We start from the raw sequence: 22,699 nt of genomic DNA, 5'->3' as shown, positions 1-22,699 counted from the left end.
TGTGCTCCATCCCAGGTAAAGCGTCACCTACTCTTCCCCATCCACACCAGTGCTTGGCCCTCTGATGGGCCTTTAATTAGGTCGGCTGAGGCTTCCACTCTCACCTGGAGCAGTGTTTGTGCTCGGGCATTAGAGCACTGTGGTTGGCCACTGTAGGTTACATGCTCGCTGTTGGTCACATAGATTGATACAAAGCAAAACTGTTTGATATTTCAGGAGAAGGTTGGAGTGAGGAGGATTGATAAGTGCTGAGGATAAGAAATGGATATGGAAAGCAAGCAGGTGAAATGTGGAGCGCAGTGCTGGAGCGTGTTCTTAGCATGGGTGAGGCAGGGCTCATGCTAGAGCGTGTTCTTAGCATGGATAAGGTGGGCTCAAGTCCCAGGATCTTGGACAAAGGAAGTAAAAGGTTTTCCATGACAAAGTGACTAAGCCTTGAGTCAAAAATACAAACAAACAAACCCAACAATTCCTAACAGAGGGTCAAACCAGCAGTGATGTCTGTCTGTCCGTGGGGTGAGCAGATCGCTTCTAGGCCACATTGTGCCTGCTGCTTTTTTTTTTTGTTTTTTTGAGACAGGGTCTCTCTGTGTAGCCCTGGCTATCCTGGAACTCACTCTGTAGACCAGGCTGGCCTCGAACTCAGAAATCCACCTGCCTCTGCCTCTGCCTCCCAAGTGCTGGGACTAAAGGCGTGCGCCACCACCGCCCGGCCTGCCTGCTTCTTTAAATTTGGATGCTCTGCAAGCCAAGGGTAATTTCCAAAATTTGGTGACATGTGACAGTTGTATGCAATTCAAATTTTCACATCTCTGGCCAGGCATGGTGGCACATGCCTTTAATCCTAGCCCTGGGGAGGCAGGGGCAGGTAGATCTCCATGAGTTCAAGGCCAGCCTAGTCTGTATAGCAAGTTCAAAACAGCTAGGGCTACTGGAGAGACTCTGCCTCAAACAAACGATTAGCTTAATGTGTATAAATAAAGTCCTGTTAGAACACAGCCACGTTTGCTTGACTGTTCTATGTGACTGCTTTGTGGCTGTATTGGTATTTTCATACTGTCTCTTATGAAAGAAATAACCCATCCTAAAATACTTACTCTCTAGTTCTTTACTGAGGAAGCTTCCTGTTTAGGCACTGACGGATTGATATCGGTAGGAGGCCCCCCCCTTCTGAAGAGAAAGGGAGAGAGAGGGATAGGAGGGGGCAGGGGAGAGAAGTGGGCCTGGGAGGAGAGGAGGGAAGGGAGGCTGCCATCAATCTGAATATAAAGTAAATATAATAATTAATGGGGAAAAAAGCTTCCTGACCCAAGATAAGAGAAGGAAGAATTGCTGTGGAGAATGTAAGCACAAAGCTTGGCTTTCAGCTTGTTTCTGCAAGTTCTGCAAGAATGACAGCTTTACATTCTGAATAGGTGGTATAGGTGGGAGAGAAGATACTCTTCTTCACCCCTGAGCTCTGGGAAGAATTCCTGTCTGACCACACTTTGATGCAGTTTTTGCATTTTTTGTGTTAGGCCCATTTTCCCAAAGCCAAGCTAATGCCTCATAGGGATTGCAGGATGGAGGTGAAAGAGTGGGTCACACTGCCACCAGCCATTTTCAACCCACTGTCACTGCTTAGCGAGGCCTTCTTCTTATCAGGACCTGGAGGAAGCACTGCACAACTTGGACCTGTGCAGAGTGCACAGCACTCAGACTGTGACTTCATTCTGCTTTGCGGCTGCTTGCTGATAAAGAACAATAGACACAACAAATTGCTTTACTTTATTTTTTAAACGTTTAAATTGTTTATGCGTGTGTTCATACATATGCCACATTATCACAGCATGTACAGAAAGTCAGAGGACAACTCACAGGTCAGTCCTTTCTTTTTACCATGTGGTTCCTGGGGAAGAACTCACATTGTTAGCCCTGGTTGTTATTGTTGGTTTTCAGAGCCAGCTTGGCAAACCCAAACTCAGGAATGTCACACATAGGTGGCATCTGTTGCCATGACAACCCTGCATACCCTCTTGGAGCCCATTCCTCACACTCACCTGGGAACCACCAAGTCGGGACCTTTTCCCCACCTTCCACCCTTTTCCCCTTGTCTTTTCTCTCTCTCCCCTTTGTCCCTGTTCTTCCCTAATAATACTCTATCACATGGAACTGCTTTGGCCTGGTGTGGTCTATCCAACCACCACACACTGTTATGCTTGCAGCACCTTTGCCTGCTGAGCCATCTCCCTGGCTGAAGAATTTCAGTCCTTGCTCTAATGCTTTCTTCTCTATCTGTCAGGTAGAGCAGTGTGTGACTTGTCTGGTCTTACTCCCCCAGCAGTGTATCCACAGTCTGGCCCGAGAAAGCAAGCAGGAGGTTTTTATTTGTTTGTTTGTTTGTTTTTTGCTGTTTTTGTTTTTGCAAGACGGTCTCACTGTGTAGCTCTGGCTGGCCTGGAAATCTCTGTCTTAAAATACACAGAGATTTGCCTGCCTCTGCCTCCCAAGTGCCAAGACTAGAGGTGTGCACTGCTACACGCCAATGCACTGCCACGCCCCAGCATAAGTTTTAAGGGGAACACAGAGTTAAGCGTAAGCAGTGGTGTGTGTCCCTTGACTGCTGCCCTGTTGACATGCACTCTAGCAGAGCTCCTCAAGTCTAGGCTAGAGGAATATGGAAGTGGGGTTTTCAGAGCCTTCATTTTTAGGTCCTAGTTCCCTGTGAGTGCCAGGATTCTCCAGAACATCACAGGGGTGCCAGCGAGAGCTTCCAACAGAAAGGTGTTAGCAAAAGCCAGGATTTCAGCCTCTAAACTCTTCACTTCAGACTGTCATCCACCCGTAAGCCGGATCTGAAGTGGCTCAGGTCTGGTTTGTCTCATTTTATAAGCTGTTTTTAGTAAGCTCTTGTATAATGTATTTCTAGATGACTTTTGTCCCTTGTCCTGCCTACCAGGGTTTTTCTGACAGAAAGTCAAGGTGGCCCCTGCCTCCTCAGCCACCTGGCATAAGAATGCTCCCAGGCATCTGCTTGAGAATACCCTCCTGTCTGTGTGCAGAGGCGTGTCTCTGCTCCTTGAGTTGTAGGAGGCTGCCCTTCCTCCTTGTTTCTGCTCTCTGGGTAAGAGCTTCAAGAGGACAATGGAGTCCAGGGAGAGAGACCTCCATGCCTCTGTCTAGACTGCTCTTCTTTGCAGATGGAAGGAGAATGGCTGATTTCAGCTGAAATCCAGTGGCCTGGTTTCTTGGCTAGAAATGTGAGTCTTATTCTCTCTGGAACTGTCCCGTGGGCTAATCCATAAGTATGGCCTGTGGTTGCATATAATTTAATCTTTGTTTTTTAAGAGCTAGGCAGGATCACATACTAGAAGAGGGAGAGTATTCCTCCTTGGGAAGAGTCGTTAAGGGGGGGGGGATATTTGAGGTAGCCTTGAAGTTGAAATCAAAATTGTACTTGTGGTTGTGGCCTGGAAAGGCTTTCTAGGTAGAGTGAGACTGAGACTGGCATATGGAACCTGGAAACACCAAGTCTTTAATACAGGAAATAAGTTTTCTAGGACAGAGAGGTACAGGTTGGGATCTAAAGTAAGAAATGGTTTCTGTATTGGGAAGGGGCTTTACTGCTTGTCTTGGCACTGGAATTTATTGTGGCTCCAGGAAACAGCAGAGTGTTCTTGAGCAGGGTGGGGGGGGGGGGCTGGTTTCTAAGGATAAGGATAAGGCATTCTGGATAAAGGAGTTCTTTAGGGGTTGCCCGTAGCAACCTGGAGAAGGAGCAAGGGAGCGAGGGAAGGAGGGAAGCATCATGAAGGGACAGGAGGAGACATGAGAAAGAGAAATAATAGGTTTTCTGAGCAGAGGGCAGGTACTAGCTGGAGGGGTAGTGTCAGGAGGACTTGGCTCTTGGGCCTTTTGGAAGCAATGTTACATTAAAGCTGGGACTGGCGTGCAGCTGTGGTTGAACTTCCTGGTCATGGAGAGCGGTGTCCTACTAACAACCTTGGGGCCCCGACTGCCAGTCTGTTAGAACATTCAGAGAGGAATCTCATGCCCAGAGAAACTGGTGTGACATGGAAGCCTCATTACCTGGTTATTACTCTAGGGGTGCTCTTATTAACCACCACCTAAACAAGAGGGAAGGCAGCTCATAAGACCCGGCCATGGAGGAGCAACAGGGGAGTCATTCTCCGCCTGAGGCTAGGAACCATGGCAATTAGAGACATCCCTTGTGGAATGGTCTTCTATTTGGGAACAGCTGATTTCAAGTTTTCTTGCTGGAGGTAAGTGCTGTCTGGCCTCACACAGTACCTACCCCAAGTGTCCACCACTCAGTGGTGGCCACAGCACTGAATCTCCTTGGAGTTGTTCCAAACCATGTCTTCCCCAGCATCCTGTTTGCAGGTAAAACTTCATGGAACATTCCTTCCAACTCTACCATTGGCCCCTTGAGTGATCCCAGCAAAACCGTCGGTAATTTCTTAGTCTTACCTCTTCATTTCTTGGGACAGCCCAGGATCAGATGAAACTCTGGCCAGTGAGTCTCTAATAGCACCAAGGTGATGGCATTTAATAAAAGACCATTGATCCTAGCATTTTGGAGTCAGAGACAGGCAGATCTCTGTGAGTTTGAATCAGCCTGCTTTACATTGTAGGTTCCAGGCCAGTCCCAGTCAGGGCTAAGAAGTAAAACTTTGTCATGTGTTTCCTCTCCCCCAACCCCATCCCTGTTAAAACCCCCAAAACAAACATTTAACATACAGTTCTAGACTGCTATGAGAAGGTGGTTCCTGCCCTCACAGAGGTTCTGGTCCAACTTGGAGAAGCAAGACTGTAGTAAAGATTAAAGATTATGGATGAATTGATGAGAGGGTTGGGGTCTGCCTTGAGACAGTGGGTTTCTTTTCACCCTGTCAGTACAGGGCTAGGATCTTAGGAGCATGGTTGGCAGAGAGTGAGCTGCAGCGGTTACTGGCTGTTCTCCGTGTGGATCTAGACTACGTGAGGACCGAAGCTGTCCTTAAACTTGTCCTTTAAGGAAGGACCTGGCCGTCTCTAAACTGAGAAGGACTGGTAAGTGGCCTTTGGCCTCTGGTCTGGACTTTTTTATGATGGCTGACTTTGATGGAGCCTGGGTCCACATAGTAACATCACTAGTCATGGTTCCCACCCACGCCCCCATTCAAGGGAAATAGATTTCCATGGGTCACACCTATGCCTCTTATTTTCCTCCTCCTACTGAGCAGTTAGGTTGAACATATCAAAATGAGTTTTTAGCTAAATTTTCCTTAGTGTATGATTAGTATGCAAGGTAATAAGTCCTTTTCCGGTCAGCAGAGAGCTGATTGGCCCTGAGACAAGCCTGCTTTTCTTCTGAAGTAACAGAGATAGCACTTAACACAGATGTCCTGGCTGGTGGGGTTTTGGTGTATCTGTGTGTGTCTCTGTGTTTTGTTTGTTAATTTGACACAAGCTAGAGTTATCTGGAAAGAGGAAATATTAAATGAGAAGATACCTCCATAAGATTGGCCTTTAGGTGAGTCAGTCTCTCTCTGTCTCTGTCTGTCTGTCTGTCTCTGTCTCTCTCTCTCTCTCTCTCTCTCTCTCTGTCTGTCTCTGCCCTACCCCAACCCCCTTCTAGGTTTTTAAGACAGGGTTTCTCTGTAACGCTGGCTGTCTTGGAACTCACTTTGTAGACCAGACTGACCCTGAACTCAGAGATCTCCCACCTCTGCCTCCTGGGGGTTGGGATTAAAGGCTTGAAGCACTGTCACCAGGCTAGGCCTTATTTCTTGATTATGATTGATGTAGGAGGCCCAGCTTACTGTGGATGGTGCCACCCCTGGGCTGGTGATCCTGAGTGATGTAAGAAAGCAGCTGAGCAAACCACGGGGAGCAAGTCAGCGAGTAGTGTTCCTCCACGGCCTCAGTGAGGGAGTGTGACCTGAGGGTTGCTTTTGGCCATAGTGTTTATCACAGCAGTAGACACATAACTAAGGAGGGTTTGTGTGCACATATGTGGTGTGTGCATATGGGCGTTGCCTGTAGGCGTGGAGGAGTCAATATCCTCCGTCTTCCTCAGTTGGTCTCTGCTTCATTGTTTTCAGACAAGGTCTCTTACTGGCCCTTGGAGTTCTCTGATTGAGCTAGCATGACTGCTTAGTGAGCCTCAAGGATCCTATGCCTCTGCCTCCAGAGCGCTGAGATTACAAGTGTGTACTGTTGGGACCCACAGGCAAGCACTTCACTGCCTGGGCCATCACCCTAACCCCACCACAGGAGTCTTTGATGGGAAGGCTACTTTTTAACTTTTGTCAAGGAACTTCATTGTGAATCCTCAGTTTACATGTCAATGGAATGGGCCTGCTTTGCCAGATGTTGCTATAGAGTCGTAGGAATGAGAAAACAGGGACCCAGGGTTGGAAGGATTTCCCTTGTTGACCTCTTTTTCTGTCCTTCCTGGACCCCACTTACTCTGCTCACTGAATGTGACCCCTGTATGTCTCGCTTTGGCTTTTCTTACATTCTGTTTCCAAAATCTGTACAACTGCTCAGAATGGCATGTACTGTAGGAAAGGAATCCTGGGCTCTGTAATGTGTCTGGACAAGATTTGTGTGCCCATTGCTGCCAGGCTGGGTGAACTGTGAGTTGGTGGGAGGGTACAAGAGGGTAGAACTTGAAAGCATTGCAAAACCTATAGTGTCTTGGATAGGAGAGGGAAAATCCTGTAAATGTGCTTTGCTGGGCTTGGGTATGAAATCTTGAAAGTGGAGGGGATAAAAATAGTTGCTGGTTAGGACTTACAGGCTTTCCTCTGGGGCTCTGCCTGCTGCTTGACCTTAGCTATAACCAGGTAGAAGACACCTTGAAGGCTGGAGCTGAGGCAGCAGCATGGTAACCAGAGGAGGTGGGGTTTCTCTCACACCTGCTTTTCCAGCAGACTGGTGCCCAGAAGGGCTCATTGCCACAGCCATCTACAACTTGGTAATGGCTTTGCCAAGCCTCAGGGCATGACTCCTAGGTTGTGTGAGCCCTGTCGTCAGGGCCCTGGCTGTCTAGTTTGGCAAGAGCACTCCATTAGGGGTCTGGAATTCAAATCTGAAGCTTCACTCTCAGGTTGCCCTGATGTTATGACAGAGCTGTGGTTTTCATCTGCTCAGAATTCCCAGTACCCTCACACTGCTACTGTGAGGAGCACAGGGAGAGTGTTAACAGTTCTGGGCCTTCAGCTGTGCCTTGTCTAAACTCCTAGTCTGCCCCAGCTGTCCTCAGCTGTCCCAGCTACATCCATTCTTTCTCAGGAAGTGGAACATGGGGCTGGGGGAGACATGAGAACCTTTCATAAGCACTCTAGGGAAAGTTTAGGTGGAAAAAATTACATTTATAAGTAATGGCTAGTTGAAGGCTTTGGAGTTCTTGGAGTTTTGTTTTGTTTATTTTTTTCTTTTAAATCTCTGCTGCTCAGTTCTCTGAGGTTCTGGGTAGCCAGTGGTAGGTCCATGAAGAATATCAGTAGATTCATTTGAGTCAGCACCTTCCTTCATTTCTCCATCTTGGTTGGGGGTGGGGGGGGGGATGGGAGTTCTTAATGCTCTAAGTTAACTGGAAAGGGGGTCAGTGTTTTGAAACCTAAAGTCTTTTTTTTTTTTTTTTGGTTTTTTGAGACAGGGTTTCTTTCTTTGTGTAGTCTTGGCTGTCCTGGAACTCTGTAGACCAGGCTGGCCTCGAACTCAGAAATCCGCCTGTCTCTGCCTCCCAAGTGCTGGGACTAAAGGTGTGTGCCACCACCGCCCGGCTAAAGTTGCTATTTTTAAAAATCTCCTCAGGGGTTGGAAATGTAGTGCCATTGGTAATGTGTGCCTAGCATGCATGAAGTCCTAGGTTTATCACCAGCACTGCTTGAAGCTGCTGTGCTGGCCCACATCCTTGTTCCTGGCCCCAGGTATGTGGAAGCAGGAGGATCAAGATTATCTTCAGCTACGTAGAAAGTTTGAAACCAGCCTGGATTCATGAGTCCATGTCCTAAAAATAAATAAATAATAGCAAATACAATGGCTCATATGCCTTCAAAATAAAAATTTCAGTTCTCACTGTCTAAGGTCCTGTCGCCTTTGGGTACAGCCTTTGTCACAAATGAGCCTGTCTGGCACCCACTGTGTATCCCTCTGCTGACTCCTCTCCAGGGCTTGTCCTTCTTCCTCCCATTCCCTCCTCCCACTCTCTTGGGCTTCCCACCCCACACCCGTCTCCTGCCCTTCTCTTCCTTCATGCCCTGCTCATTAAGCCATATCTTAGGGAGTACAGCTGGAAACCCCTCCCCCCCCCCCAAAAAAAAGGAGCCATGGAGTAAACAAATCCCCTAGAGGGCTTCACTACCTCTTTCAACCACCTGCCAGTCTTGGCAGCTAAGCAGCTGCTGCCAGGTGGGTAACACCAGCTCTGCCTGTGCTATCATGGTCATACCTGGGGGTCACAGCCTTGTAGACACTGAATGTGCCCTTTGATCATTGCATTGTACAAGGATTCTATGTAGTGTAAACAAATAGCCCCCAAAGCATTTTACGTAGATCCCTTGTTTTAGCAACTAGGAAGTGTTTAGACGTTAAACTTGCCATTATGTGCTTTGAACTATGGTTATTTTGGTGTCAAAAAAGAATACGTTATCCAGTTAGTTTTACATAAAACTTCTTTTGTTGTTGTTTGTTTTCCGTTTTGATGCTAGATAAGCACTCTTTCACTGAGCTGAACCTTCTGCCCTACTCCTTACTCTTTTTTTTTTTTTTTGGCGGGTGGGGGGGAGATATCCCATTGCTAAAGAGAATTGGCCAGATGGGGCAGGAAAGGGAATTCCGTTCAGTATCCTATGGGCCCAGTGGTTACCTCACACAGAACGCTGCTTGGCTTACCAGCACCTGAGCCTGAAGGGCTGGAGAACTAGAGGCTTAGATAAGCTGTTGAAAAGTGCTGGGTCTCTCCTGTGACTCACCTTTGAGGCTTTTGCTGGGACAGTATGGGAAGAAGCTCAGGTAAATTTCCCATGTTGGGAAGGGGACTCAGAGGTTCTAGACACCAGAAGTGAACACCGGAGGGCGGGTAGAAAGGAAGACATTTTGGATGCAGGGAACAGCAAAAGAGAGGTGAGGAGGCAGGACTTAATAACACACCGGGGAGGTTAAAGTCGGGTCAGCCTGGATTAGCTCGAGGGAGATAGGGAGATAAGAAACACTCGAAAGTTTGCAGAGCCAGGAAACGGGACTTTGTTTGAACTGTTTCCAGGCAGATGGGAGCCATAGCAGTCTCTGCATAGGGGCTATCCTAGAGGACTTCTGGCTGTCATGTGTACAAGGTAGAGGTGGGGGAGTCTGAGGAGAGAAAGAGTGTGGGGAGAAGCTGGAAGCTTTGGGAATCTATGCCAAGGTGCTCTTTGAGATGGAAATGAATTCATCCTGGTTTTGTTTGACACCTCACACTTCCTACTGCCAGAAAAGAGTTATCTGGGCTAATTAGATGGGGGTAGGATGCGGAGCGGGTTCTGGCTCTGACAGCACACTCAGTAGATACTGCGCTAGGTCTCCTGGTCACTAGGAGGGGCTTCATGCAGTATGTCTGGCTCTCAAGGCCTGAAGGGTAAAGCCTCTCATTCTCTCCAGCCCCAGTGATCTCTGCAGATGGGCGGGTCTAGGAGGCTGAAGCTGGAGTTCAGAGCCGCATCGCATGGGGGGAGCAGGCTTATGTAAGCTCAAGTGCAGATACCTGCTTGCCATGTGAACAGAAATCAGATGCAAGGAACAGCTAGAGGCAGCTCAGCCTCAGAGCAGCAGCTGCAGCCTGGAGGGAGAGAAGCAGCAGTGTCAGAGAGCACAGCCGTCATGGAGGGATGCTCGGGTTGAAAAGGTCGGGGCAGCTCCCTGTGGGATGGTATGTGCAGTGTGTATGTGGGAAGGTCTCACTCTGTGACATGAGCAACCCTGGTCAGAGAAGCCAGGACTTGCCAAAAAGTACCTGGAGCGAGCGTAGGTGGCAGGGCTCCAGCCAGTGCTCCTCTCCTGCTCCAGGTCGTACCTGAAAGGCCATGGGAGACATTTGGGATGGGTGGGTGAGGGACCCTGGGGAAGAGGCTCATGTTAGGGGACCTCCCATGCACTGCCTCCACCAGTCCTACAAGACATCACACCCACATCCTGAACATGTGACTTGAGGTCTGTTTTGCACACTGTAGGTCAAGGACAAGGGCCTCTTCTTGTAAGTTGCTGTTAGAGAAAGAACAGCTGGCCCCTGCACCTACCTAGTGTTAAAGTAGTTCTCCAGAAGAGGACTGTCAGGTGTGCCTTCACACCTCTCTCCCCCCCCCCACCCCCGCTTTTTTACTCTGCTCTTACTTGGCAGTGTACCAGAGACCACCTGGTGTTATACACTCACTCATTGGTTGATTTATCTCCTACCACCAGTAGCATGTGCACTGGATGTTACTGGGAACTTGGCAGCATGCCCCTGCTCTTTCTGTGGTATTGCAGGGTAGCTGTTAGAGGTGCTTAGTAACCAGTAGAGGAAAGACTGCTGAGGACTGTGGCCATGGGCTGCTAGAGAGAGGGCAGTCCTGCCCTGGGATCTTGAATAAACCCTGGACCCTTAGCTCTGTACTGGAAGTGGGAGAGAAACCTGATACATTTAAGATTCCTCCCAGGGCCTGTATGATCTCTGAGGTTCTTTGTGGGAGGTGGAGTTGTAGGGAGGTTTCTGGCTCCATAGAGATGCTAGGCCTGGCTCCGGCTTCAGTGCTTGGGAACAATAGTGAGGGCTGGCTCTTGGGAAGGGCACACTATGGTGCTGAGTGTAGATGTGCTCACTTAGCGGGGTTTGTGTTGGCTCAGAGTTTACCAAGGTATGACAGACTGAGAGCTCTTCCTGCCTTGTTAGAGTTGGTGTGAAGTGACGCTGAAGATGATACGGGCTAGCCAGCCCAGGGGAAAGGCTAACTGGAGTATTATAGGGCTTCTCCCCTCTGCCTCCAATTTACCCTTGGGAAGATTTTTAGAACCTGTTTAAGAAGAAGCAAGTAAGCCAGGCAGTGCTTATACATGCCTTTAATCCCAGCACTCGGGAGGTAGAAGCAGGTGGATCTCTGAGTTCGGGGCCAGCCTGGTCTACAGAGTGAGTTTCAGGACAGTTAGGACTATAAAGTAGTTTTGAAAGCTGTCTCGAAAAGCTTTTTATTTTTATTTTTTTGTTTTTCGAGACAGGGTTTCTCTGTGTAGCCCTGGCTGTCCTGGAACTCACTCTGTAGACCAGGCTGGCCTCGAACTCAGAAATCCGCCTGCCTCTGCTTCCCAAGTGCTGGGACTAAAGGCGTGCGCCCTCACTGCCCGGCTCAAAAAGCTTTTTAAAAGAATAAAGAACTCAGCTGGGTTTGGTGGCATGCACCTGTAACCCCAGTACAGGAAGCTGAGGAAGCAGGATCTTACAGCCTTACATGCCTTTTTAATCTTACCAGTAGTCACCCTGTGTCTTGCTAGTAGGGGTACCTGAAGTAACAGCCTTTGAATTCTCCTCTTCCTCCTTTTTCTGCTTCTTTTGGTCTGTAGAGACAAGATTTCTCTGTGTAGCTCTGGGAACTAGCTCTGTAGACCAGGCTAACCTTGAACTCAAAGGTCTGACTGCCTTTGCCTCCCAAGAGCTAATGTGTCCTGCTCCAGATTTTGACATTTTGACTGGTGATGATAGCTGACTCCTGGTGAGTCACAGCCAGGCCTGAGTCCTCACTCAGAGAACAGGTATCTATTATCTTCTGTCTTTGGAGTTTGCAAGTCAAGGATCCCCTGGATTGGGGCCTCCCCAAACCACCCTGTGTTAAGTCTCTCATTTCTTGTTTTCTCTTCTTCACAGATGTCAAGCCTTCCAACATTCTAGTAAACTCACGTGGGGAGATCAAGCTCTGTGATTTTGGGGTCAGTGGGCAGCTGATTGATTCCATGGCCAACTCCTTCGTGGGCACGAGGTCCTACATGTCGGTATGAACTGTCTGTGGCATGAACTCCACTGTTTCTGCAGGTTCTGTTCTTAGCGTCAGCAGCCACAGGTTGTGGACCATGGAGCCATGAGTGTGCGCTGTCTGATGATGGATGGGGATTGAGAAGCGAGGGATGAATCACAGTGGGCCTCTGGCACAGAACAAGTATCCTCCTTTCACAAATGTTCACGTGTAATTGGGGTCTCAGGCACTGAGACAACCTCAAGAAATTGTGCTGTCCTAGCTCCAGAGTCTGGCTTCCATTCTGAAGAGACTTGAGAATGGATCTGACATCTGATTGTCAGATCCTCAAACCCAAGAGACTTGGATATGGCCGAACGCGCCTGGCCTACTGCCAGTCCGTGTATCCTCTAGCGGCCCTGCTTAGAGACTATGTTTGAAACCCTTTCCTCCATTCTGCCTCTGTCCTCCCTACTTACTGAATGTCTCAGTCATTTACCTGCTTGGCATCCAGCTCCTGCTTAGAGTCTACTCTAGCTCAGCCAGCGTCTTCTCTTGGTAGTCTTCTGTCCAGGGCCCAAGTCTCCCGGCTCCCACTGTCACCTACTGTCACCTGATTACTGCATGCCACTGTCCCATGGCCCATGGTCGTATTATCATGGAGTCTTTCCCCTTCTTGTACCACCAGCTGCAGCCCAGATGTCTTTCCTAGGGCCTAGCAGGGCTCTGACACGTCAGGGGGCTAGGAGTGCTGGGGAACGGCTGACGTGGAGTTGACTGAATGAGCGGGCCTTTGGATGGTCCATTTCTAAGTGTGGCAGGGAGAGATGGAAATCTGTGGGGAGTGCTTCAGAGGCAGTGCACAGGAGGATGAGAGTAAGGGCGGTTTTTATACAGTCAAGGGAAAAGTGCATATCTAGATGGTAAAGACAGGCCTAAGGCCCAGAGTGTTTCATGCACAGTCGAAAAGTTGTCACATCCTTAAGGGTCTCGGTCCATCCCTGCAGTTCTATCATTAGTAGAGATAATGGTTCCTATGTAGGAGGTGGGAATAGCTAGAGCTAGGAAGCCAGCAGCCCCTACCGCTTACGTAGGGGTTATGTCTAACTCCCCATTGCTCCCTGCTGGTCGTCACCTCTGCTGGGACTCTAGCTACTGTCAGTATCTCAATACCCTTACCCCCACACTCCCTCTTTCTTATCTGTACATACCCTCCACCCCCAACTCCACTGGCTACGGGGCTTCTGCTGTCGGCTGATCTCTGCTTCTGGGGAGGCTGAAGCTCGCACCGGGGCCACACGCTTGCCAATTCTCCAGTTCATTAGGCCTTGGAACTGATCCAGGAATCAGTGGCTGGGTTTTTGTTGGTTATATGGTCAGTTTTAAAGTAGTCCATATTAGAGTTCATGGAAAATTTCATGGGAGAAGCTAGTTGGGTATGTAAATAAATGCACTACGATCACAGTGAAGGTTTTTGTAGGATCCATGAAATAAGTGTCTGATAAACTAATGCTCAGTGTGCAGATGGACTGTGCTGTTTCCTCCCTGCTGCTTCCCACTTTTGTCAGCACATGACTATAGAACTCTGCCACGTCTGAAGGAGTTCATTTCACTTGGTTCCTGACGTGACACTAGAAAGTAGAATGGAAATTTTGTTGTCATCACTGTTACCAGTTAGCAGCAGTGATTTCTGTATATAAAAATTCCTGTTTTACATATAGGGAGCCTGAGGTTCAGGATCCCCATAGTGCATAAGTCTCAGAGTGGGAACTCATGAAGAGCCTCTCATGCTACTTGCATGTGACGGTCAGGGTCAGACTGGGCAGAGCAGGAACCACGAGCTTCTAGGACCCGACTCTGCGGATGCTGCCAGCTGCGTCAGGGTCCAGGGAAGATAGAGCAGTGAGGGGAGGCCAGAGCTGTAATAAAGGAGGCTGCATTCAAGAGGCCAGAGGAACTCTTAACTGTGTGAGGTGTCAGAGTAAGGGACTCCAGAAGGTGAAAGCACTGATGCCACCCCAGGGACCTGCCTAGAGCAAGAACTAACCCTCCGTCTCCCCCGTAGCCCGAGAGACTCCAGGGGACCCACTACTCTGTGCAGTCGGACATCTGGAGCATGGGACTCTCTCTGGTGGAGATGGCAGTTGGGAGATACCCCATTCCTCCTCCTGATGCCAAGGAGTTGGAGCTGCTGTTTGGATGCCAGGTGGAAGGGGACGCAGCTGAAACTCCACCCAGGCCAAGGACCCCTGGGAGGCCCCTCAGCTGTGAGTGGCTTGCAGTCTCCAGTGAAGACTGTAGGGGTTCCCTTACTATTAGGGACTTCTGGGTAGCTGCTTCTCCCTGGGAGTCAGGCTGGGTCCTGTGGGGGTAGTAAGGTACTTGGACGGGTGTAGGAAAGTATTGTTCCTTCCAACAACACCCACTATTTGTTGAATACTTGGCAGTGATTCAGGTGCTGTGTTTAGAACCTACCAGTATTAGTTTGCTTCTTAACAGTGCAGATTTCAGATTTCTTTTTTTAAATTATGAGATTCACATAACAAAATCTGTATGTTAACGTATACATTATAGTTAAGTGGTTTGTAGTATATACTTCTCCGTTGTACAGCCACCGCCACAGCCTCTTTCATCACCCCAGAGCATCTTTCCCCATTACCAGTTACTCTCAGCTCCCCCAGCCCATCCCTGGCAACCACTGATTACTCATTCCCGTCTCCATGGACCTGCTCAGCATGCTCTAATTTTGAAAGCAGTTTGCTGATGAGCACTGCTATAGTCTCTGCTTTAGACAAGAGGAAACTGAGGCACAGGGTACTTTCCTTGCCAGTGCCACATAGACGTGTGAGATGCGGCCAGTCTGACGGTTAAGCACAAACTGCCGCAGCACGTGCTTCTGGGTGGTGTGCACTGACACCTGGCACTTGCGGGGTGTTCTTTCACAGCCTTTTCCATTTTATTGGTTTTTTTTTTTGTTTTCTTTTTGTTTGTTTTTCTGTTGTTTTGTTTTTTTTGGGGGGGGTAAGGGGTTGTTTTTTAATATTTTGTGAGGCACCACTAACTCTTAAGTGATCGAAACTTTCTATTTAGAGGCTAGCCTGGCCTCGACTCCCAGAACTCGCTCCCTGCCTTTGCCTCCTGAGTGCTGCAGTTAAATGCGTGTCCCACCACACTTGGCTAGCCTTCTCATTTTTCTGTCACTTCTGCTGGGTGTTGCTATCTGATCAGGATAACTGGTCTTTATCCTGACGACACACACATGGCTGAGGTACCAACTGTAGAAGGGGCTGGCTGGAGAGCTCGGGGTAGGAAAGGAAGAAATCCATGCTCAGGAAGAATTAAAAACAGGTTCACCTCAGTGTGGCTTAGTGGTAGAGCTTGCCTAGCACTGGGGAGGCTGTGGGCTCTACCTATATAGTACATAAAGGCCATGCCCAGACGCAGCCCTGTGCTCGGTTAGTGTGATACCATTGACTGCTCTGTAAATGTTAGCATGGGACTATGAATCGTCATTTGATTCTCTTTCCGAAACCCTGCACTTTGACTCAGTGGTCGCTCACACATCTAGGATGATACTGAGCCCAGACTCATAGCCGGGCCTTCTGGATCCCCTCCATGTTTGGGCCTTGTACAAGTGGATTTTTATGGTCCCTCATCCATGCTGTACCCCTTGACTCATATTGACAAGTAGCTTCTTGTCTCTATCTATAAAGTGTGTCTTTTTCTTCTTTTTAAATCTGCAGCATATGGAATGGACAGCCGACCTCCCATGGCAATTTTTGAGTTGTTGGATTACATCGTCAATGAGGTAAGTGGTGCCAGGTTTCCTTTACATTGGTGCTTATCTATACTTAAGAAAGAAAGTAGAGGGCTGGAGAGATGGCTCAGCAGTTAAGAGCACTGATTGGTCTTCCAGAGGTCCTGAGTTCAATTTCCCAGCAAACACATGGTGGCTCACAACCATCTGTACTGTCGGTAATCAGATCTGATGCCCTCTTCTGGTGTATCTGAAGACAGCTACAGTACTCATATAAATAATTAAAAAAAAATAATAATAATAAAGTAAGTAGAGGGTGTGGTGGCACACACTTTTAATCCCAGCATTTGGGCGGCAGAGGCAAGTAGATATCTGAGTTCAGGGTCAGCCTGGTCTACAGAGTGAGTTCCAGGATAGACATGCTACACAGAGAAACCCTGTCTAGAAAAAACAAAACAGAAGTAGTTCTGGGCTGGTGAGATGGCTTAGTGGTTAAGCACAGTGGCTACTCTCGCAGAGAACCTGGGCTCAATTCCCACACCTATATGACAGTTCACAACCATCTGTAACTCCAAGTCCAAGGAATCCGACACCCTCCTCTGTGGGCACTGCATGCATGTGGTGCATAGACAAAAATTTGGGCAAAAAACCTATACACAAAATAAAATGGGGGAAGAAAACCAAGGAAAAGGAAAAAACCCACTAGTTGTCAGTGTGTTGGCACACACCTGTGATCCCAATAATTAGATTGAAACTGGAGAGTTCCAAGCCTGAGACAGGCCTGTACTTCATAGTGAGAGCCTGTCTTAGAAAGGAAGGTGGGAGGGAAAACTATGGTTGAGTTGTTCGTGTGGTGTGGTCCTCAGGGTGCCTGAGCTTTGCTCTTGGAGTTGTCAGCTCAGAGTTCCTTCTTTTTCCAAGATCAGGAGCCTCCCACTCACCCACTGATGTTTGCCTGTCTCACTTACTAGGCTGTCCAGTGCATGTACAAACCTCTGAGCACAGGAGGTGTGAGGTGGAGTAAGTGGGACGGACCAAAGATGGAAGAGCAGGAGCCCCTAGTTGCCATGCTGGCGGGGTGGGGTGGGGGTGGGCTAGTGAGTGGAGAACTGCAACACACAGACGTGTGTGCTGTGAAAAAGCCGTGACTGTAGAAAGAGATGAGGTATATCCATGGTCAGTTCTGTGAGAGCAGCAGACTGCTTTTAGATTTCTTCCTACAATCCCAACACCTGGGAGGCCAAGGAGAATCCCATGAATTCTCGGCTAGCCTGCGTTGTAGAATGAGACAGTTTCAGAGTAAGGTGAGTAGGGGTGGGGTGTGAAAGTCTTTTTTAATGCATATGCCTATTGTAGGTGATTAAAAATTTCAAACTCTTGGCTGATTTTAATATAAAGAACCATACCACTTGCACAATTTATGTATAGTAAGTTTACATTAAGGAAGGATGAGACTTGCCCCAGTCATGGCTTAAGTGTAGGCTGGGCAGTACAGGGGTGTGAGAGGAAGCCCACTGGGCCAGCATTCTGCCCTGCAGCAGGAGCCTTGGCTTTTGATGAGAAGGCGTGAGTGCTGACATGTTTCAGAGGCAGCACTGGGCTCAGATAAGGCCATCACCCATCCTTGACTTCAGAAAATTGTAGGCAGCCTTCTTGTCTCGGGTGAAAACAGACCCTTAAAAGCACAAGTGGGCCTATTGTTTGTCACAAACCTAACGGAGTATCCTGGTCACCATAGAGGTTGTCAATCAGTGAGTGCTTTTCTGCCCATCAGGGAGCTCTTCACTTGTCTGCTGTGTGCAGAGCACTCTGTGAGGCAACAGTAGGGGACAAGGCCGAGCAGTGCAGGCTTGCGGTTCATCAGTGCAGGGTGGGCCATCTGTCCTCTGCCTGTTGAAGCCGATATGGCTCTGGGTGGGAGGAGGTCCATGAGGGAGGCTGCCTGCACCACCTGTGCAGCTCTGCACGCTGCTTTGCCCACGAGTGCTCACAATCTGTTCTCACTCTGTTCTTAAAGCCAGCTGAGGTTGGCGGAACTGTCTTTGCCCTCTTTACATAGGTAAGGAAACTGAGGCTCCAGGATGGGCAATAGCTCGAATCTTTTCCCCAGTGCTTTCTTTTACCTGCCTCTTTCCATTCCCTGATGCTAAGAGCCTTTGCTAGCACCCAGTCCTTTCTTGCCTGCCCCTTCCTGCTCAGGAGGAACAGACACTGGCCTCTGGAAGCCAGCTGTTTTCTCTTGAATATTCCATACAACCTTCTCAGCAGCTGGGAGAGTTTGCAGGTTGAGGCTTGTCCTACAAGACTGGGCTACCGTTCTACAATCTGGGTTGCAGCTGACCTCAACACAGCCTTGAGGGTGAGAGGGAGGGCTTGCTGGGCTTTTTAGTAAGGGGCTTGTATTTTGTTGTTTCTGCAGTGCTGGGACTCAAGCCTATGCCACCAGCATGCTGTGGAAGCCCTACTACTGAGCTGAGCCATTATTCCTGCAGAGCCAGTGCTTGTCCCATTTGTTCTAGATAGGGGCTCATTATGTTTCGTGGATTAGTCTCACATGCCTCAGCCTCCCCAAGTGCTGAGACTAGTGCTTCTGCAGGCACCACCCAACTGGTCTGTCTTTTCTTTCTCTTTTTTTCTTACTGAGTCAAGGCCTGGTTGGAACTCACTGTAGACCAGGCTGGCCTAGAACTCAGAGATCCATCGACCTCTGGAATGCTTGGGCTGGTAACTCCTTAGAGCAGTGACATCTTAGGTCTTCTCGAGTACTGCTCCTCCCAAGAAAGCTCCTGGCACAGGCCGTGTGAACTGACAGATTTCCCAGAGCTATCCTCAGGGTCCTCGTTCATCCACACTCAGCCTCTGTTTTACTAACCTTTGGCTCTCCAGGGTTCAGAAAGGGGGTTTTGTGGTGTCTGGGAGTAGAGTCAGGCGCCAGTGGTGCCTCCAGGTTTGGACATCCCTGGAGCTTCTGCTCTTGGTAACTGCTAGTGGCACCTCTAGGCCAGCCAGCACTCAAACTACACTTACTCTACATCTAAGTACCTACAGAGGGTTCCAGAGCTAAAACACAGCCTTGTATAGGAGAGTGAACAGGCTGAGGGGAACATGGTTTATTCTGTCACAGAGTGGTAGAATACTTGAAGTGGTCCCAACAAGGTGAGCCAGGAGGAGCTAGAGTTCCCAAGGCTACTTTCCTGGAACTGATGAGGGCAGCAGTGGGACCGGGAGGTGATAGAGAAGGAATCAAGAGTATCTCACATGTTCACATGTTTGCAGCCTCCTCCAAAACTGCCCAGTGGAGTATTCAGTCTGGAATTTCAGGATTTTGTGAATAAATGGTAAGTTTGTGCCATGTTCTAAGACCCCCCAGCCTTACCCTATACCCTCTTGGTTAACCCTGACTACTGACTGCCATACCCCTTGTGATGCTGGGACTTCAGATTGTCTGATCCTGGGTGCTACTCTCCCCTAACTTCAGGGACCATCTTGTTGCTTTCTGACCTTGATTTAACTCAGCAAGACTCTTGCATGTTTAGCTGTAATGATGGTGTGCCTGTAATGGAGGAGGAGCGAGGTTCAGGCACTGGCCCTTGGCCTTCATAAGAGGCAGGCACACAAACATAAGCAATGTGACTGGGGAGTAGCACTCCTAACATTCTTTATCTTCTTTTCAGCTTAATAAAGAACCCTGCAGAGAGAGCAGACCTGAAGCAGCTCATGGTGGGTCTTACAGAGCCCGTCTGTCCATCTTTCCTACTTCTCATACTTCAGTCAGGTTTGGGACTTCACAGTGCCAGGCATCCATCTCCTTTGTCCTCCTGGGAGTTACAGGGCACCTGGGAAGCAGTCAGGGAGGGACCAGCTCACACCTTTCCTGAGGATGTTGTCTGTCTCCTCCCCCCACCCCCATTTTTGACCTATTCACCACCTCAGATGTCCAGTATCCTGAGTTACTCTCCAACTGGTTCTAGTTTGATGGCAGTGACACATGCTTGTGATACTGTAAGATCCAGACTACTTCATGCCCTGTGTAGCCCTGGGTGTAGTGTACCTTCTAACAAGTTGCTCCAGGGCCTCACAGCTTATATGTATGGCAGAAGGGGTCTTTGGGCTGCAGCTGGCCTACTTGCTGCTCAAGGGTGAGCATTAGAGGCATCTTCTGAGTGGTGCCCAGGCCACCTTGCTTTTCCTTCCTGGTCATTTTTAACAGCATTTCGTTTTGTTTCTTGGACAGGTACATGCTTTCATCAAAAGATCTGATGCTGAGGAGGTAGACTTCGCAGGCTGGCTCTGCTCCACCATTGGGCTTAACCAGCCCAGCACACCAACCCACGCTGCCAGCATCTGAGCCTTTGGGAAGCAGCAGAGAGGAACCCTCTGCCCAGTGGCATGCCATGTCGCTTTCAGGCCTCTCCCGTGCTTGTCTATGTTCAGACGTGCATCTCATCTGTGATGAAGGATGAAGAACACAGCATGTGCCAAATGTACTTGTGTCATTTTTAGTAACATTGTGTCTATCACTATGGTTACTCCCTAAGTGGATTGGCTTTGTGCTTGGGGCTATTTGTATGTTCATCAAACACATGCCAGGCTGAACTACAGTGAAACCCTGGTGAGCTGGGTGGTCATTCTTACTGATGTTTGCACTGCTGTTCATTGTGACTCACTAGCTGGCTGCCTGTATTGTCAGGATACTCGGACCCTTGGTACTTCACTCTTGCTGGTGACCTCTCAGTCTGAGGAGAGGGAGCCTGTGAGACCCTTCACAGGCAGTGCATGCATGGAAAGCATGCTTTGCTGCTACTGAAATGAGCATCAGAACGTGTCCATCATGGTATTTTTATTTTTTGCTTTTGGTATAGAACTCAGCAATTCCCATCAAAAAGAATCGAACCAAAGCCCATCACTGCCATGATAGCTGGGGCTTCAGTCTGTCTACTGTGGTAATTTTTAGATTTCTGGTTGTATTTCTATATTTATTTTTAAATATACTGTGTGGGATACTTAGTGGTGTATGTCTCTAAGTTTGGATTAGTGTTTCTAAATTGGTGGTTATTTTGAATGTCACAAGTGGGTTAAAGCATCAGTGTATCAAGAGTTCTATCTTTCTTCCAGTCTAAGTACCAACGCTATTGTAAACAACGTGTATAGTGCCTACAGATTGTATGAAACCCTTTTAACCATTTTAATCAAGATGTTTATCAAATCTAATCTCTTATTCTAATAAAACTATCAAAGTTAAAATAAAAAGGACAAAAAATATTTCTGTTTTTGTGGCAGCCATAGACTCATGTGTTTGAACGCTTGGCCCATAGGGAGTAGCACTTGTTGGAGGGAGTATGCCGTTGTGGGGTCAGCTTTGAGGTCTCTCATATGCCCAGGTTATGCCCCGTATAGAACACAGCCTCTGGACCAAGCTGTACAACTCTTGGCTCCTTCAGCATCATGTCTGCCTGCACGATGCCATGCTTCCCACCATAATGGACTAAACCTCTAAAACTGTAAGCCAGCCCCAATTAAATGTCTTCTCTCACAAGAGTTGCCATGTCTCTTCACAGCAATGAATATCCTAAGAATGATTTAGCCAGTAACTAAGGTAGGGCAAAGTCAAAACAGGAACACAGCTGCAAGACATAAATATTATATTGTCTTACGAAGGTTTCTGTTGCTCATACGAACACTCTGACCAAAAGCAGAGAGGAAGGCACTTACTTCAGCTTATGGCTTGTAGTCAGTCCCCCATCCAGGGAACAACAGGAACCTAGAGGCAGAAACTGAAGCAGGCGGCCATGGAGGAACCCTGTTTGCTGAACCTTTCTTAAACCGCCCAGGGGCAACACTGCCCTGTAGGCTGGGCCCTCCCACATCAATCACTTTTGAGGAAATGCACAAGCTTGCCCACGGGCCAATCTGATGGGGGCAATTTCCCAACTGAGCTTCTTTCTCCTGAAATTACTCTAGCTTGTGTCGACATAAACACTAGCCAGAAATACCATGAGCAAGAGCATACTCGACTTCAATCCCAGTCCTTCGGAGGCAAGATCGGGTGGATCTGAGTTTGAGCCTGGTCTATCTATATAGTGAATTCTAGGACAGCCAGGTGTGTGTGAAGAGACCTTGTCTTGAAAGAAATAAAAACAAAAAACTAGGCAAAGAGCATACACTGACCATATCTGTACAAGTGGGCTTAGGGGCCTCCTGCAACTTCAGTCTTGTACCAACTCTTCTCGTGTGCAACTTAACAGTGATTCCTATCACCTTCCTAGGACCTGTGAATGAGTAGTCTCTTTACACAAGGGGAAAACTGTAGGTGGGCGTCTTAAGGTTTCTATTACTGTGACAAAACATCCTTGCCAGAGCAACTTTGGGAGAAAAGGGATTATCTGGTTTACATATCTGCTGAAGTAAACCAAGGCAGGCATTCAAACATAGCAAACCTAGAAACTCATGCAAAAGGTAATGAAGGAATGCTGCTTACTGGTTTTAAGTATAGCACCTAGGTCCACCCTCCCACCTCAATAAGAAAATGCCAGAGACTTGCCTAAAGCCCAGTCTTAAAGAGGCAGTTTCTCAGTTGAGAATTCCTCCTCTCAGATGACTTTGTCAAGCTGACCTAAACCTAGCTAGCACAGTGGTGTTGGGAACCTCTCTGAGTAAAGTCATAGCTATTTCTCATGGAACATTCCTTATTTCACGTAGCAGGGCCTGCCTGCCATTCTAACAGCCATGCTCTCAAGAGTTCTTTGCTGGTGTGAGAGCCTTCACCCTGGTCTGGTCAGTCTGCTGTACTATGCTGGGGAATGGTCTCCCTCACTGTTAGAATTAATTACACCTTCCAGAAGAGAGACATACTCTCAGTGATGGCTTTGTCATGCTTTGAGGTGGTTGTGAAGTCAGAAAAACAAGATGCAGAGGAGCCTAGGAATATTCTTATTCCTAAGAATACTGTTGTGCTACCCACGCTCACACACAAGCAGAGTATAGCCTTCAAACA

General features: G+C 48.3%; 1 protein-coding gene across 1 annotated transcript in view; it reads left to right on the top strand.

Moving 5' to 3' along the window:
• Positions 1-20,967, top strand: part of Map2k1 (mitogen-activated protein kinase kinase 1) — a 68,625-nt gene extending 47,658 nt beyond the window's left edge. Inside the window, exons 6-11 of the mRNA XM_028752402.1 lie at positions 11,864-11,988; positions 14,014-14,215; positions 15,692-15,756; positions 18,982-19,043; positions 19,380-19,425; positions 19,940-20,967. Coding sequence (XP_028608235.1) covers positions 11,864-11,988; positions 14,014-14,215; positions 15,692-15,756; positions 18,982-19,043; positions 19,380-19,425; positions 19,940-20,053 — 614 coding nt within the window. The 3' untranslated portion in view covers positions 20,054-20,967. The remainder of the gene's footprint in view (positions 1-11,863; positions 11,989-14,013; positions 14,216-15,691; positions 15,757-18,981; positions 19,044-19,379; positions 19,426-19,939) is intronic.
• Positions 20,968-22,699: the final 1,732 nt, after the last annotated feature.

This window comes from Grammomys surdaster, unplaced genomic scaffold (genome assembly GCF_004785775.1).
Source record: "Grammomys surdaster isolate TR1022 unplaced genomic scaffold, NIH_TR_1.0 125896, whole genome shotgun sequence".
NCBI lineage: Eukaryota > Metazoa > Chordata > Mammalia > Rodentia > Muridae > Grammomys > Grammomys surdaster.
The sequence above is the reverse complement of the archived record's forward strand: the minus strand, read 5'-3'. Positions and strand labels throughout refer to the sequence as shown.